Source organism: Plecotus auritus (assembly GCF_963455305.1).
Source record: "Plecotus auritus genome assembly, chromosome: 3".
In the NCBI taxonomy this organism is placed as follows: domain Eukaryota; kingdom Metazoa; phylum Chordata; class Mammalia; order Chiroptera; family Vespertilionidae; genus Plecotus; species Plecotus auritus.
Genome location: NC_137772.1, coordinates 176,602,865 through 176,621,030, shown reverse-complemented (window position 1 = coordinate 176,621,030; position 18,166 = coordinate 176,602,865). Strand labels below are relative to the sequence as shown.

General features: G+C 43.7%; 1 protein-coding gene across 3 annotated transcripts in view; it reads right to left on the bottom strand.

The window, feature by feature from the left end:
• Positions 1-18,166, bottom strand: part of RACGAP1 (Rac GTPase activating protein 1) — a gene marked incomplete at its 5' end in the record, with an annotated part of 69,549 nt that overhangs the window by 13,052 nt on the left and 38,331 nt on the right. For all 3 annotated transcript variants that reach the window (XM_080659179.1, XM_080659181.1, XM_080659180.1), the window contains 4 exons: positions 500-569; positions 1,511-1,647; positions 2,837-3,039; positions 17,373-17,461. In XM_080659179.1, coding sequence (XP_080515305.1) covers positions 500-569; positions 1,511-1,647; positions 2,837-3,039; positions 17,373-17,461 — 499 coding nt within the window. The remainder of the gene's footprint in view (positions 1-499; positions 570-1,510; positions 1,648-2,836; positions 3,040-17,372; positions 17,462-18,166) is intronic.

The following is an 18,166-nucleotide window of genomic DNA, read 5'->3' as shown; positions in this document are numbered from 1 at the left end:
TGTTGATCAAAGCATTATATAGTACCTGGAAACTCATCAGTCCTCTGGCTGAAGCTCCAGAGCACTGGTTTTCCTTCTAATTGTGAAGTAAAACTAAGTTTCCCTCTAGAACCAAACTAATTCAGAAATAAGGCACAAATCTGTTCTCCCTAAGAGCAACAAATAAGCCCTGACCAAATAGAGCTTTGCTAAAAAAATTTTTATTGCTAGCTGGGGCTTTAATAAGTCAAGATATAATCAATTAATACATGCAGCTCACAAATCCATTAAACAAATTTAATCTCATGCCAAATCCTGAATTCTATATCCCCACTTCCAGAAACTAAAAATATATATAAGCAAGTCTCTTATAGTTTGTGTGGATTTATATTTTTAATGCTACCTCAGTATCTATAACACATCAATTAATAACAGTAATAAAGGAATTCCAGAAGGACAGCAGAGATATTCCTGAGGGAGCAGAAATATAAATAATTCTCAGAGGTCAAATGTTCATTACCAGCGATTCATCAGTCTTGTCAAAGCTGATATCTGATAAAATGGAACCAGATTCATCAATGGTTGACAGTCTATTGAGTGAAACAATACAAAGTTAGACAAAGAAGATTATGAAAAGTAAAATCCACCAACACCCAGAACAAGTTACCTAGCAGGTCAGATAATGTCAGCAATTTCACAGCAATCCCTTCCCTTTAAAGGTAACTCCAAGCTTAGACCCTAGCTGTGGTGGGTTGCTTTTTATGGTTTCATGAGGAGTGTGTGAATGCAATACAGTTGCTTTTTCAGCAAAAGCCTTATAACTATAGCTGAAAATTACAGTTAGGGGTATGGGTTCTATTCCCTACTGAGTCTGTATCACAGGCTACTAAAAATTTACAAGGCAGAGAGTGAAGTTTAATTTGATCCCAATTGTGGTTGCTTTCTACAAGAGAGTATTACCCAGCATTAGCTTTTTAAGAAATTAAGCCCGTACATCTTCTTAGTTATCAAGATTCCCCATAAAAAAATCAGGCAACAAAATAAATGCCTCTAAGAGTGCTGACCTCTCCCTACATACCGTATTGGGGGTGTTAAATTCAAAGCCTAGTTGAGACTTTTTTAAAGAGAGGTGCAGTGGAACCAAAATTATTGTCTGGTCTTGGCTCACAGAAGACCTTTCTAAACCAGAGGAGCTACAAGAGCTCTCTGGAGAGTAAACACTGAAAGTATTGCTGAACTGCCACTTTCACCTTGAGGTTTCTTAGCAATCTGCAGGATTAGTTATTGGTGTGCAATTTAGCACCAACATCAAAATTTTACCCATGGTGAAACAATATCTTAAGGAAAGATTAAAAAAACAAAAGAAATAGGGAGGCCCCTGTGCCTTTATTTTCACCCACCCTTCCTCCAAAGTCTTTTCTGCTTTATTCAGCACACATTCCAGAACCAGTTTATTTAAGAGTTCAGATAACAAGAACTTCTGACAGCTGTGTTGCTCGTGATCAGATAACAACAGATGCAGTTCCCCCACCTTTTGTTCCCAGCATTGCCAATGGATGGTTGGCCTCTGTTGAGAAAAGCCAGAGCTGATTTTTGCTCCTCACTTAGTTGAATGCTGCCAGATGTATCACACATGAGCATCTCTCGGATCAGCTGAATCTGTCTTTCCTACAGACCAAAGCAGAATAAAACATCCTAACCAACCAGGGGAGAAAGCTTCACCTCAAATTTATGGGATGGGCAGACCAGAAGACATTAAAATACAGCATTATGCAAATGAGTCTTCAGGAAAGCTGTTACACCAATAGCATATTAATTCACATCAAGTCCAGATTGTGTCTCTGATTTCTGACTGGTAAAATAAACTCCATCTAGCAAATTGGGGTTCTCTACAAGACTTTTGGATCAAACTGCTAATCCAAGAGGACAGAGTATTTCAAAATGAGAGTCCCAAAATAAATTTTGCATAGCACAAACACTTTATTGTCATTTTATCAGGACAATTATTGGCTTCTTCCACAGATGAAAACAGCCACCCACCTTTCTAAATGGTGGAGCAAAATGTTATTAAATGAATACAAAGCTATGACACACTAGCTAGAACCAGATAATTTGAGCTCACTGAGGCATCTAACACTGTGCCAGGGTAGATTAGTGCCTCCTAGTAAAGGCTTTCCTTTGTACTATGACCCACCTTGGTACACCAAAATGAAAGTGTTCTATGTTAGCCACACTGCTCAACTTGTTGAATATATCTAGCCCTTCATCTTGAATCAGGAGCAGTGGTGAAGGAAAGACTTAGAGTTGTCTTAAGGCTGAGGCTATTCAGGGTGGCATGAGAGATGGCCAATTGTCTTGTGACAGACCAAGTATGCTAGGATTTCCCTGCCCTTCCCCCTAATTATAATTCTTTAAATTCTCATTTGAAATCTGTATATTAAGTAGTAGTTTCAAGTCAAAAAATGGAAAAAAAATTAAATTTCAACCTATGGAGAACAGGATTCCTAAGCTGCAGTTTCAGTTCCAATCACAGACAAATTGTCAATGGACAGGTTGCTTTTAGTTCTTTAATACGGAATAAGAAGCTGGGTATATCTGGCAAGTGGAAGCATTTTCAGGCCCTGGTTGATAGCTCAGTTGGTCAGAGCATCGTCCTGATATGCCAAGGTTGTGCATTCAATCCCTGGTCAGGGCACATATAAGAATCAACCAATGAATGCATAAGTGGAACATCAAATCGATGCTTCTCCACCTCACCTCCACTTCTCTCTAAAATATCAATTTAAAAAATCACAACATTATCAGATGCTTCCCCCTCCCCCAGTGTCACAGTACTAGCATAGAAAACAATACACACCAGCTTTTCACAGTCGGCCTCAGCTCGCTGTCTCCGTTTGATCTCTACATCCACCTGATTGCGTGCATGCTTCAGCTTAACATCCAGAGCACTACGCTCAGTCTCTGCTTTCATCAAAAGATCCTTGTATTTCCCCAGCTCTTGGTCTGTTCTCTGCCACTTTTTACGGAAATCCTCGAAGTCCTTTGCCAACTGGATGAATTCTAAAAAAATGAGGGAAACTTTAATAATTCAAACACCAAATGTTTGAATTATAAATGCTCTCATAAATGAGTCCTCTGGTTAGTTTTACTCCAAATACATAATTAAGAGCTCAGCTAAACTATGAGCAGCTGAAAACAACCAAGAGCAGATTCTGGATATATGTTCATCACTCTAGATGAGGGCTTTGTGGGGAGCAATTCCTGTTTCAGCAGGCCACTTACTCTGGCTTAGCCAGTAGCATCTGCTATGGAATAAGTAACTCATTAGTCACCTGGCTCCAGATGTAACACCAACACTGAAAGCTCCTGAACAGAAGGCAATCAAAGGGGGATACCTTTGGGGCAGCTGTCACACACCAGGACAGTTACGGCTATAAAACAAAAGCAGCCTCCTTTAGAGTCACTCATGGCTGTGCCAGAGAGATGTTAAACAGCAAATTCAAATGTACCTGTTGTAGTATGCTCCAGTAGATGTAGATTAATATTACAGATGTCTAGGCCTGCAATTCCATTCAGCTATATAATTATACAAATACTAGAGGCCCGGTGCATGAAATTCGTGCACTTGTGGGGGGGCGGCCCTCAGCCCAGCCTGCACCCTCTCCAATCTAGGAGCCCTTGATCCCTGCCAGCAGTCGAACATCCCTCTCATAATCCAGGACTGCTGGCTCCTAACCATTCGCCTGCCTGGCTGCCTGATAGCCCCCTAACCGCTCCCCTGATGGCCGGATTGACACCGAACCGCTCCCCTGCCAGCCTGATTGACACCTAACTGCTCCCCTGCAGGCCCGATCACACCCAACTACCCTCCCCTGCAGGCCTGGTCCCCAACTGCTCTCCCTGCAGGCCTGGTCCCCCCCCCCCAACTTCCCTCCCCTGCAGGCCTGGTCGCCCCCAACTGCCCTCCCCTGCCGGCCATCTTATGACAACGTGGGGGCAGCCATCTTGTGACAACGTGGGGGTGGCCATCTTGTGACGTGAGGGCATGAGGGTCAATTTGCATATTACCTCTTTATTATATAGGATTGATTTGAAAGTAAAGAGCCAATTTGCTGTTTAACACAGCCCTGAAGGGTATATAAACATTCCAGTTAGAAAGATACAGGAAGAGAAGACCTACTAGGTTTGGGTGGGTCACCGATAGCAAAATGTGGATTCTCTTCAAATGTCTGCAAAGACAGCACCACTTCCAAGGCAGCACCTCAAAGCATGAAAACCCTAGTGGCATTCATTCTAATCATCTGCTATCAGCAAAGACTTTTTTCCCACAATGCCTTACTATTTCCAGTTAACCTCAATCTATCTCTAAGCATCACTTTTCACCAATATCAATGGAGGAAGTTTCAAAGGTGTACATCTGTTGGTCAAACTAACCCAGTTTACAGCTGAAACTAGGCCAAATTTACACAAGGAGAGCAGATTTTTTTGGTGCACTTTTCCTATTTGAATTTAACTTAAGAGCATAGAAACAATATAGTCTCCTTTTAAAATAATCTTAATAATTTGACTAAATTTCAAACTTGAAATTAAAATTAAGCTACCAATTCAATCTATAGAAATCAAGTCTTACATATAAGGAAACTATAGTTTTTAGCCAACAAAAGATTTTAGCAAAACAAGGTATTATGACCTAGTTATCTTAGACAATGCAAATAACAAGGACCATATATATATGTGCCTGCAACCAAAATATGAAGTGATCAACCAAAAACCATAAACCATTAGGTGTACCAGTTAATAATAGTGGATTTGTAATAAAAAAACACATGATAATTTCAAGAGAAACATCAAAAGTGCTTTATTCAAAGTAATGTCCATCGCTAGCTACACAGTTCCCCCATCTTTCAGGTAATTTGTGGATACCATCCCAATAGAACTTTTCTTGTTTTGAGGCAAATCATTCATAGACCCAATTTTCCACTTCTTCATATGTTTTGAAGTGCTGCTCAGAAAGTGCATGTGCCATCGATCCGAACAAGTGGTAATCTGAAGGAGCAAGGTCTGGTGAATACAGCGGGTGGGTTAATACTTCCCAAGGTCTTTTAATGTGTCTTTAACTGGTTTTTAAGTGTGTGATGGTGCGTCATCATGAAGCAAAACTACTTTGCCGTGTCTTCTGGCACATTCTGGTCGTTTCATGATCAAAGCGTGGTTCAGCCCTAACTGGTTTGGCTCAGTGGACAGAGCATTGGCCTGCGGACTCAAGGGTCCCAGGTTCGATTCCAGTCAAGGGCATGTACCTTGGTTGCGGGCACATACCCAGTAGGGAGTGTGCAGGAGGCAGCTGATTGATGTTTCTCTCTCATCGATGTTTCTAACTCTCTATCCCTCTCCCTTCCTCTCTGTAAGAAATCAATATATTAAAAAAAAAAAAAAAAAAAAAAGCGTGGCCCTAACCCAGCCTTGGGCAAACTACGGCCCGCGGGCCGGATCCGGCTGTTCTATCCGGTTCTCTTGCTCTCCCCTCCACTCCTTTACTTTGAATTTATATTAGTTCACACAAACACTCCATCCATGCTTTTGTTCCAGACCTCCGGTCCAGTTTAAGAACCCATTGTGGCCCTCGAATCAAAAAGTTTGCCCTCCCCTGCACCCGTTTGGCTCAGTGGATAAAGCGTCGGCCTGCGGACTCAAGGGTCCCAGGTTCGATTCCGGCCAAGGGCATGTACCTTGGTTGCAGGCACATACCCAGTGGGGAGTGTGCAGGGGGCAGCTGATCGATGTTTCTCTCTCATCAATGTTTCTGACTCTCTATCCTCCCTTCCTCTCTGTTAAAAATCAATAAAATATATTAAAAAAAAAAAAAAAGTGTGGTTCAAATTGATTATTTGTTGTCGGTGGCAATCAGTATTAACAGTTTCACCTGGTTTTAGAAGCTCATAATACACCACACCTTCCTGATCCCACCAAACACAGAACATTGTCTTCTTTCGGAAGCAATTTGGCCTTGCAATCGATGTTGATGGTTGACCTGGATCAACCCATGATTTTGTGCATTTGGGATTCTCAAAATAAATCCAATTTTCATCATCAGTCACAATTCGATGCAAAAAAGACTTTCTTTTGTGCCGTTGAAGCAACATTTTACTGATGACTTTTTGGTTTTCCACTTGTCTGTCGTTCAGTTGATGTGGCACCCATTTTCCTTCCTTTAAAATCTTTCTCATTGCTTGTAAACAATCAGAAATTGTTTGCTGAGCAACGTTTAATCTTTCTGCAAGTTGTTTTTGAGTTTGACATGCATATTCATCGAATAATGCTTGTAATTGTTGGTCTTCAAACTTTTTTGGTTGACCTGGACGTCCTTTGTCTTTCACATCAATCACATCACCTTTAAAGCGTTTAAACCAGTGTTCACAAGTATCTTGAGATGGAGCATGTTCACCATAAGCTTCCCAAAGTATACAATAACTTTTTCTTCAAAATAATGACTTAAAACTTCTCACAAATGCTCTTTTTTTGGCATGAAATTTGACATTTTTAAGTGTAAAAATATCTATGATGTTAACACCTTCAGAAAATTTGACATATGAAGTTTTGAAGCTTGCTGTCAATACAACAAAATAGCATACATATCAAATCGCATATATATCAACATTGTTTAACTCCATCTATTGAAAAAATCTGCATTATTAACCGGTACACCTAGTATGTGTGTGTGTGTGTGTGTGTGTGTGTGTGTGTATACATTATTACAATTCAAATAGTTTTAAAAGATATCCTGGTTTGGTTAACAGTTTGGAACATTACTAAGGGCTAATTTTCCTCCTTAATTTAAAAAACAACAACAATATATCCTTTTGCAAATTTAACAATTTCAACACTATAGATTCAAAAGGAAGAAAATTAAAAACGAGCCCAGCCTGTATGGCTCAATGGTTGAGCATTGACCCAGGAACCAAGAAATCACTGATTCCCATGTCAGGGCACATGCCCGAGCTTCGGGCTTGATCCCCAGTAGGAGTGTGTGCAGGAGGCAGCTGATCGATGATGTTCCTCTCTCATCAATGTTTCTATCTCTCTATCCCTCTTCCTTCCTCTCTCTCTCTAAAAATCAATAAAAACATATTTTAAAAAAACAACACACAAAAAAAAACCCCAAAGCTGGTTCTTAGCCATGTTCACTCCAGTAATCATTAAGTAGTACACTTATGATTTGTGCATTTTCCTGATGTAATACTTCAATTTCAAAAAATAAAGAATAAGAAACACACTTTTCAACTACAGTCTAAAAACTTTCTACCTCCACGCTGCAGTCAATTAAATGTTTCTAAATGTAGTTGTACATATACACACAAATATTTAACAAATTGAGAACAAAAAGATTTCCATTTGACCTAATTTTGCTGGTTTGTTTATTCTTTGGGATATTCCCTTTTTTTCTTTCTATAATTCTTTATTGTTGGAAGTATTTACATATGTCCCCTTTTTGGGGATATTCCTTGATAAATCTTATTAAATTTAGGTTTTTAGCCCTGACAAGTTGGCTCTGTTGTTTGGGTGCTGGTTCAATTCTGGTCAGGACACATGCCCGGGTTGCAGGCTTAATCCCAGGTAGGAGGCATGCAGGAGGCAGCCATGTCAGTGTTTCACTCTCAACATAGATGTTTCTCTCTCCCTCTCCCTATCGCTCTCTCTAAAAATCAATAAAAATATTTTAAAAAATAAAAATATGAAGTGATCAACCAAAGAACTTGTATGCATATATGCATAACCTATGGACACAGACAACAGGGTGGTAAAGGCCTGGGGTGGAGGGCGGAGCAAACTAGAAGGGGTCAATAGGAGAAAAACAGGGGACATATGTAATACTAGAGGCCCGGTGCACAAAATTCGTGAAGGGGGGGTGTCCCTCAACCCAGCCTGCACCCTCTCCAATCTGGGACCCCTTGGGGGATGTCTGGCAGTCGGACAACCCTCTCACAATCTGGGACCACTGGCTCCTAACCGCTTGCCTGTATGCCTGCCTGATTGCCCCTAACTGCTTCTGCCTGCCGGCCTGATCGCCCCCTAACAGCTCCCCAGCTGGCTTAATTGATGCCTAACTGCTCCCCTGCCGGCCTGATCGCCCCCAACTGCCCTCCCCTGCCGGCCTGATCACCCACGACTGCCCTCCCCTGCTGGCCTGATCACCCACAACTGCCCTCCCCTGCCGGCCTGAACACCCACAACTGCTCTCTGCTGCCAGTCTGATCGCCCACAACTGCCCTTCCCTGCCGCGACCCGCCTCCTCCACGCGAGGAGGCAGAGACGCCAGGACCGACCTCCTCCGCACCACGCACAGCCACCAGACCCCCAGGCCTCACCATGCGGAGCGGCCACCAGGCCCCGCCTCTGCTGTGCGCGCAGCCATCTTGTGATGACGTCACGCAAGGGCATCGTGCAAGGGCATGACGCCACCTAGGCTTTTATTGTATAGGATTTCCAACAATAAAGATTTAAAAAATAAACATTAATAAAAATAATAAGTAATAAATTAATAAATAAAATTTAGGTCTTAATTCTTGTTCACTGTTAATTGGCATACATTACAGGTCTCACAGCAATGGAACTCCAAATAAAGTATCAATTATTTCAAGGAAAAAGTTCCTATTTTAATAGTACAAATTATTAAATTACTAGTAGTTCAACTTAGTTTGTTAGACCAAAACCATATCATGTGCATACATGACTAAGTGATTAGTTTGGTTTTTTTAAAATACATATTTTACTGATTTTTTACAGAGAGGAAGGGAGAGGGATACAGAGTTAGAAACATCGAGAGAGAAACATCGATCAGCTACCTCCTGCACACCTCCTACTGGGGATGTCCCCACAACCAGGGTACATGCCCTTGACCAAAATCGAACCTGGGACCTTTCAGTCCACAGGCCAACGCTCTATCCACTGAGCCAAACCGGTTAGGCTGATTACTTTTCGGGGTTTTTTTTAATCCTCACCTGAGGACATGCTTAGAGAGAGGAAGTGATTAGGGGGAGGGGAGAGAGAGAGAGGGGGGGGGGAAGAGGGGGAGAGGGGGAGAGGGGGAGAGGGGGAGAGGGGGAGAGGGGGAGAGGGAGAGAGGGAGAGAGGGAGAGAGGGACAGAGGGACAGAGGGACAGAGGGACAGAGGGACAGAGGGACAGAGGGAGAGACATCGATGTGAGAGAAATATCAATCAGCTGCCTTCCCAACTGGGGGATTGAACCCGCAACCCAGGTATGTGCCTGACCAGGAATCAAACCAGCAACCTTTTGGTGCACACTCAACCAACTGAGTCACTCCAGCCATGCCAAGTTACTGCTGTTAAGTACAATTCTGTTATAAACTAAGTTTGTTATACAAGGTCAAAAAGGCCCGTTAGACCACAGACCAGGAAAAATTCTGATGTTGGAGATCAACAAACATGGCCTTTTCCCCCCCTAGTTTGTGAATCACAATTCGACTTCATACCAGCCCGTCATGAAGCACACATTCAAATGATTAAATTCAAACTATCTCCTTAAAAAAAAAACAAGGACATATTAAATTCAGTTAACAAAAAGGAGAAAGGAAAAGAGAAATTTCCTTAAAACAAATTGAGGATAATCTTTGATTCATTAAAAAAAAATTAAGAGTTTGGTTCATAATTCAGCAAACAGATTAAAGCAATTCAGAAATCTTTTCTCAGTTCACCCCTCTTGGGACCTTTGTTATTGGGCCCTTTATCTTATCTACTGTCCTCGAAACCTCTTCTTCTTCTTCTTTTTTAAATATATTCTTATTGATTTCAGAGAGGAAGGGAGAAGGAAAAAGAAACATCAATGATGAGAAAGAATCATTGTTTGGCTGCCTCTGGCACCCCCCTACTGGGGATCGAGCCCGCAACCTGGGCATGTGCCCTTGACTGGAATTAAACCCGGGACCCTTCAGTCCACAGGCTACCATTCTATCCACTGAGCCAAACCGGTGAGGTCCCTTGAAGCTTCTTAAGGGCAATGACCCAGTGTCTCTTTTGCTCTTTTATCAACAGTGCCTAGCACTCTGCCTAACACATAATAGGCATTTTAATATTGATCGAATGAATGAAGAATTGCTGTTCAGATCAAATTTAAATTCCAGGGATCCAAGCCCACCTTACCAATCTAATCAAATTTACCTCCCACCAACGCACAACACCCTCTTTCTAACTAACCCAGTTTGTCCCTGTCCTCAGAACAGACCCATACTCATTTCTGCCTTCCCACTTGTGATCAAGCTATGCACGCCAAATGAAATGCCCTACCTAGAAAAACCAAGATGGCGGCATAGGTAAACACCTAAACTGCTGCCTCACACAACAATTTCAAAACTACAACTAAAAGACAAAACAGACATCATCCAGAACCACAGGAAGGCTGGCTGAGTGGAAATTCTATAACTAGAAGGAAAGAGAAAAGCACACTGAGACTCAGAGGAGCTATAGAAGGCAGAGGTACAGAGACGCGCGCACGCGCGCGCAGAGAGGACTGGCAACTGAGTACGCGGCTGGCTTTCTCAAGCGGGAGGGAGACAAAAGCTCCCGACTGCTCTGAACTCCAGTTCCGGGCGAGACTCTGGGGACCCAGACTCATTCGGAGAGAAATGTCTGGCAGCGGGTGGAACTCGAGGGTGGTTTTCTCTCAGAGGTGCTTGCAGTGATTACCTCGGGACACTGAGACCCAGGGGCCTCTTAGGGCAGGGCTGACGGGAAGCCAATGCTGTCTGCTCCACCCTGAGACTCCACCCCATCCAAGTTGAGCTCAGAGGCTTTTGCAAGTCTTGTCTCATAAGGGTGTCTCCAGCACAGAAATTCTCCCAGGGTAGACACAGCTGATCCTCACAGCCAATTGGCCTGGAGGTCAATTCCTCCCAGTGATACCAACAACAATCAAGGCTTAACTACCACAAGACTGTGCACACAGCCCACAAAGGGGTGCATCAAGAGTGGACACCTCAGGTAACTGGGGAAGCTGAGCCACTGGGCCACTAGCACACAAAGCCACTCTATCAACTCAGGGAAGCAACCAAAATGTGAAGACAAAGAAAAAGGTCACAAATGAAAGAAATGGAGGAAAGCAAACGACTGGATATAGAGTTCAAAACCACGGTTATATAAAGTGTAGAGGGCTACCTGGGAAGGCACATGGGCATTTCTTTAAATTGTTGTCAGCTGAGCCCGAGGCGACTGGCAGAGCCGCGTCTTGGTTACACCCTCCCCAAGAAGGTGGGGGGCGTTATCAGTACTGACTTTTTACCTTTGTCCAGGTGCCGGGGAGCGGGTTTTGATATGTAAATCCAGGCAAGCACCAGGAATACTAGGGCCTACTCAAGAATGCAAATAAGCTCCTTTGATCCTAAGTTTTGGTGATACTTCCTGGTATTTGGGGGTATAAAATAAATGTGCTGCGTGGGCTCCAGGGTCCCTGCCTCTCCATCAGAGAGGATGGTGTCCCACCTGGCTCCCAGCTTTATTTCCATCTTTCTATCTGGTCTCTCTCTTTCTTTTATTTCTTAATCCCCAGCTCCTCCACTCAGGAACCAGACCTGTTCCTTTTCCGTGCTGGACGCGGAAAAGAGAGAACACCTCTACATAAAGTTTTTCAAGAATGTTCTAGAAAAGGCCAATAAATGTAGTGAGAACCTCGAGGAAATGAAAAAGGACCAACTAGAAATTAAGCATACAATGACTGAAATAAAAAATAATATACAGAGATCCAACAGCAGACAAGTGGATCGCAAGAATCAAGTCAAAGATTTGAAATACAAAGAAGCAAAAAACACCCAACCGGAAAAGCAAAAAGAAAGAAGAATCCAAAAATATGAAGATAGTGTCAGGAGCCTCTGGGACAACTTCAAGCGTACCAACATCAGAATTATGGGGGTTCCAGAAGAAGAGAGAGAGCAAGATACTGAAAACCTATTGGAAGAAATAATGACAGAAAACTTCCCCCACCTGGTGAAAGAAATAGACTTACAAGTCCAGGAAGCGCACAGAACCCCAAACAAAAGGAATCCAAAGAGGACCACACCAAGACACATCATAATTAAAATGCCAAGAGCAAAAGACAAAGAGAATATTAAAAGCAGCAAGAGAAAAACAGTTAGTTACCTACAAGGGAGCACCCATATGATTGTCAGCTGATTTCTCAACAGAAACTATGCAGGTCAGATGGGAGTGGCAAGAAATATTCAAAGTGATGAATAGCAAGAACCTACAACCAAGAGTACTCTACCCAGCAAAGCTATCATTTAGAATTGAAGGGCAGATAAAGAGCTTCACAGATAAGAAAAAGCTAAAGGAGTTCATCACCACCAAACCAGTATTATATGAAATGCTGAAAGGTATTCTTTAAGAAGAGGAAGAAGAAGAAAAAGGTAAAGATAAAAATTATGAACAACAAATACATATCTATCAACAAGTGAATCTAAAAATCAAGTGAATAAAAAAATCTGATGAACAGAATAAACTGGTGAATATAATAGAATCAGGGGCATAGAAAGGGAGTAGACTAACAATTCTCGAGGGGAAAGGGGTGTGGGGGGTGCTGGAAGAGACTGGACAATAATCATACACCTATGGATGAGGACAGTGGTGGGGAGGTAAGGGCAGAGGGTGGGGTGGGAACCAGGTGGAGGGGAGCTATGGGGAGGGGGGAAAGGAACAATTTTAATAATCTGAACAATAATTATTTATTAAATAAAAAAAAAGAAATGCCCTACCTACTCTTCTTTATATTCCCATTTTTCTAGTCCCATATGCTCTATGAGTCCTTTCCTAATTTGTTTGCTCCACATTAAATTTTTCTCTACTTCCCACAAGCACAGATTCTGATACTTGTACTGTCTTTGTTTCATGAGAAAGAATCCTGTCTCTGAAACTTAAATACCATAATCTTCTTGAAGACAGGTACCATAACACATACACTTCAGTATCACCTACTGTATAGCATAGCACAAACCTAGCACAGTATTGGAATACAATAGGCACCTAATAAATACTGTTATATTTATTCCTAATTTACACACCAACAACATCAAAAAATTCAGGCAGCCCGGCTGGTGTCGCTCAGTGGTTGAGTATCAACCTATGAACCAGGGGGTCACTGTTCGATTCCCTGTCAGAGCACATGCCTGGGTTGCAGGCTCAAACCCCAGTGTGGGCCATGCTGGAGGCAGCTGATCAATGATTCTCTCTCATCATTGATGTTTCTCTCTCGCCTTCTCCATTCTCTGAAATCAATAAAATATATTAAAAAAAAAAATTCAGGCAGTTCATAATAAAATAAAGATAAAAATCATGGTGACTGGGGAAAACAAAGATAACAAAATACCTAGGCCATTAAAGTCATTTTATTTGAATACTAGTGGCCTGGTGCACAAAATTCGTGCACTGGGGGGGGGGGGCATCCCTCAGCCCGGCCTGCACCCCCTCCAATCTGGGACCCCTTGGGGGATGTCCGACTGCCGGACATACCTCTCACAATCTGGCTCCTAACTGCTCACCTGCCCGCCTGCCCAATTGGCCCTAACCACTCTGCCTGCCGGCCTGCTCGCCCCCAACTGCCCACCCCCGCCAGCCTGATTACCCCCAACTGCCCCCCCACCGCCAGCCTGATTACCCCCAACTAACCCCCACTGATGGCTTGCTCACTCGCAACTGGTCCCGCCTCGAGCCTGCTTGCCAACTGCCCCCCTGCCAGCCTGCTCACCCCCAACGGCCCCTCCACACCAGCCTGATCACCCACAACTGCAGTCCTATCCTGGCCTGATCACCCACAACTGCCCTCCCCTCTTGGCCCCTAATCACCTCTACCTCGGTCCCGCCACCATGGCTTTGTCCAGAAGAATGTCCAGAAGGTCTCCTGGAAGGACTCCCAGTCTAATTAGCATATTACCCTTTTATTAGTATAGATAGAGGCCTGGTGCATGGGTGGGGGCCAGCTGGTTTGCCCTGAAGGGTATCCCGGATCAGGGTGGGGGTTCCCTTGGGGGGCAGGGCGGCCTGGGCGAGGGGCCTGTGGTAGTTTGCAGGCCGGCCATGCCCCCATGGGGTGAGGGTCCCTGCTGGGGGGTGCGTGGCCAGCCTGGGTAAGGGGCTGAGAGCCGTTTTCAGGTTGGCCATGCCCTCCAGGGGGGACCCTCACCCCGATGGTGGCATGGCCAGCCTGGGTGAGGGGTTGAGGGCCGTTTGCAGGCCCCTCCTTCAGCGGCTGGCCAGGGCAACCCAAGCCTCCCGCTTGCTCCGGCCTGCTGAGTGGCCGCTGCCCACAGGCCCCTCCTTCAGCGGCCGGCCCAGGCAGGTGGGAAGCTTAGCTTCCTCCATTGCTGGGGGCGACCCAAGCCTCCCACCCGCTCCAGCTGGCTCTGTGACCACCGCCATCTTTGTCCCGTTAATTTGCATATTCCCTCCTGGTTGGCTGTGGGTGTCGTGGAGTGATGGTCAATTATCATATTTCTCTCTTATTAGTTTAGATTAACCATCACTCTGATCTTTCAATAACCTTGGACCTAGCTTAAAAAAAAAAAGACTATACAAAAGGAGAAAGAAGAATGAAGTTATGATGAAACTCAAGAATAAAGAGTTGGGATACCTGGGCGCGGGAGAAATTCCTAGTGTCAAAGAAAAGGACAGAGACTAGGGTGGTTGCAGAAAAGAGAATCTAGAGTCCAGAAAACACTGATCCACTTTAGTTGCTCAAAAGCCAACATTCCAAGTTAGGGATTTAAGAGGGAGACAAAACATACCTCTATTTTACAACAGAAATCAATGGGAAGGTATAAATTTGCTTATAAAATAAGGGTATCTGTAAAAATAAATACCTTGTATATTTTTGGCATAACTACTTCCAAAGTATTTGCACAACTAGTATCTCATTTTATCCCCAATCTTCACATAACTCCCACAAAGAAGACAGAAATTTAAGTTCTTATTTTACAGACAGACACACAGAAATAACTACTAAAAGTCAGCATAGTTATTGAGACTCCAAACCTCAGATTCCTCTCTCTGCCCCCACATCTACCAGCTGCCTCCTCGTAGAGATCTTAATTCTCACAATTTCTTCTACCCGTTTCCCCTTATTTCCATCTTCACACTATCCCAGTTAGGACTCCCGTTGCCTCTTTCCTGAACAATGGCAACCATGTCTTATCATTCTCCCAGCTTCCACCTCTAATGCAGCCTCCAACTCTGCTGGGTAATCTTCCAAAAGTACAGCTGTGTATATCACTCCCCCTTACTCCTATTCCCCTCAACCCCACACCCTCTTGCCTCCATTCAGGCTATTCCCCTGACCCTAAATGCCCTATTTCATCTCTGTCTGTTGGGATCCTAATCTACATCTAAGGCTCAACTCAAACCCTACTTTTCTCCATTTTGCCCTTTAGTCACCCCTTTCCCTCAACTCAACAGGTGCTAGAGGTTGTGAAAGGTTCTCACTAAATATTTGCTGAATTTTAAGATCTATTCAATACTCCTCCCCACTAGACTCCAAAGTTATCCATCTTCTGAAATGATGTGATCTCAAAAAGAAGCCTAATTAGTATGCCATCATGGTTACTGAGCTGGTACCAGATGATAGGGTCGTGTAACAGCTATTAGAGAGAGAAAATAGAATATTGTTTTGAAAGGCCTGTAAGTGGATAAGAGCTATTAAAAACATCAATCAAATTGACAGAAATACTGAATGGCATAAGCAGATGCCATTACTAAATACAGTAGGTTTTTTTTTTAAGTTTAAGACATAGTTCTTACATTACTTTTTAGCAATGAGGCTGACTTAAGAGCAATACTTACTAAGTTAAGTATTAATAAAAATCTGAAATAGGAGAGGATGGCAACACAAAGAAAAGCTGGTATAGAATATTTCCAGATCACTTAAGCCTGTGCTACCAGCCTCACCTTCCTTTCTCACTAATCTACTTCACAGATGACTGTTTTATTACCACCTCCTTTTTCTCTCTAGCGCTCTACCCAATCTCAATCCTTTATTACTAAACATCAAATACATGAAGTAGGTAAAAGCAGATGAATAATTACTCCAAAAAGATGTTATAACATTTTTCTCCTCTTCAACTGAAAATGTTCTTTAGAACACAGGGAAAGCCCAGGATAAAAAATGTAGATAGCCAAAACCGGTTTGGCTCAGTGGATAGAGCGTCGGCCTGCAGACTGAAGGGTCCCGGGTTCGATTCCGGTCAAGGGCATGTACCTTGGTTGCGGGCACATCCCCAGTGGGAGGTGTGCAGGAGGCAGCTGATCGATGCTTCTCTCTCATCGATGTTTCTAGCTCTCTATCCCTCTCCCTTCCTCTCTGTAAAATATCAATAAAATATATTAAAAAAAAAATGTAGATAACTACTCTCTAAAGAAAAAAGCAACATCCTTGAAAATTCAGATTTTGCCCAGTTCATGGTACAAAAATGAAATTGGCAACTACTTAGTGGAAAAAAAATCTGGATAAACCCATTTAATAACTACAGAAAAAGTGACCATCCTATCTAATAAAAGAGTAACATGCAAATTGACCATCACTCCAACACACAAGATGGCTACCCCCATGTGGTCAAATATGACTGCCCCCATGTGGACACAAGATGGCCACCACAAGATGGCTGGCAGGGGAGGGCAGTTGTGGGCGATCAGGCCTGCAAGGAGGGCAATTGGGAGGGACCAGGCCTGCAAGGGAGGGCAGTTGGGGGCAATCAGTCCTGCAAGGGAGGGCAGTTAGGGGGGGGCCAGGCCTGCAGGGGAGGGCAGTTGGGAGGGACCAGGCCAGCAGGGTAGGGCAGTTGGGGGGGACCAAGCCTGCAGGGGGGGAGAGTTAGGGGCAACCAGGCTGGCATGGGAGGGCAGTTAGGGGTCACCAGGCCGGCAGGGGAGGGTAGTCAGGGGCAATTGGGCCAGCAGGGGAGCAGTTAGGAGTCGATCAGGCTGGCAGGGGAGTGGTTAGGGGTTGATCAGGCTGGCAGGCAGAGCAGTTAGGGGCAATCAGGCAGGGGAGGGCAGTTGGGAGGGCCCAGGCCTGCAAGGGAGGACCGTTGCAGGGGGGAAAGGCGGGGGACCAGGCCTTCAGGGGAGGGCAGTCGGACATCCCTCAAGGGGTCCCAGATTGGAGAGGGTGCAGGCTGGGCTGAGGGACAAGCCCCCCCGCGCGGTACACAAATTTCGTGCACAGGGCCTCTAGTTTAGAATAAGTGTCCATTAAGCTTTAACCATGGATAAGTGACCATCACTTCCTTTTAGGAAACCCAAATAAAAAACAAGTTTCAGATTGGAATGTACTTCAGCTCTGTAGAAAACCCAAGTCTGAAATGTTTTCTCTCTTCACACAGGCCAGCTCAGAATGACTTACGGAGTTCATTTCCTTCACTGAGAATCTCCACCCGGCGTACAAGCTGCTCAAACAGATTCCGCAAATTCAGCATCGTAGTATCCATCTTTCTGCCAAGAAATCAAATATACATTAGGGGTCCTGCCTTCTCCCCCAGACAAAAGATTCAGTCGCAATCCAGTACAGTCATCAGTGACTAACATCTGGTCTCTTCCATTTGTAGCTACCATTATAAGAATCACAAGTCAACAATTTGTGTAATCCTTATTATAAAAACAAAGTTGGAATGTTTAATACTCATTTGAAAGTTAGAAAAGCATTTCAGACCTCTGATTATAATACCCTCTTCCTGCCTACTGCTTTTCCTCCACTCTGCAATCACTACAGAACTGAGAGGAAAGCAATTAGGGACAAGCATGTCCGTGATCACTAGGTGACCAAATACAAAATGTGGTTCTTAGTCAAGCATACTGATTAATAACACTTCTACCACTTTAATCCTTCTGGACACTTAAGACCTTCAAGATAACTTAAAGGTTTATTTTTAATTTCATTTTTAGCTAGTACCCCTGTTGCATCTGCCTTTTAAAACGCAGGAGATGGTCAGCACATTTCCTACCAACAGCACAGATGACGTCACACAAGTGATTAAGTGGGGAAATCGCCAGCTCAGCAGCACAAGAATTATTTCTGTAATGCAGGGCTCTCTGCTAGACTGTGTGCAGGGACTATGTCTAATAAATTTATACTAAGTATAGGCAAAGGCTTATGTTATACCACATTCTGGCATCAAGGAGACAATACACCACCTTCAC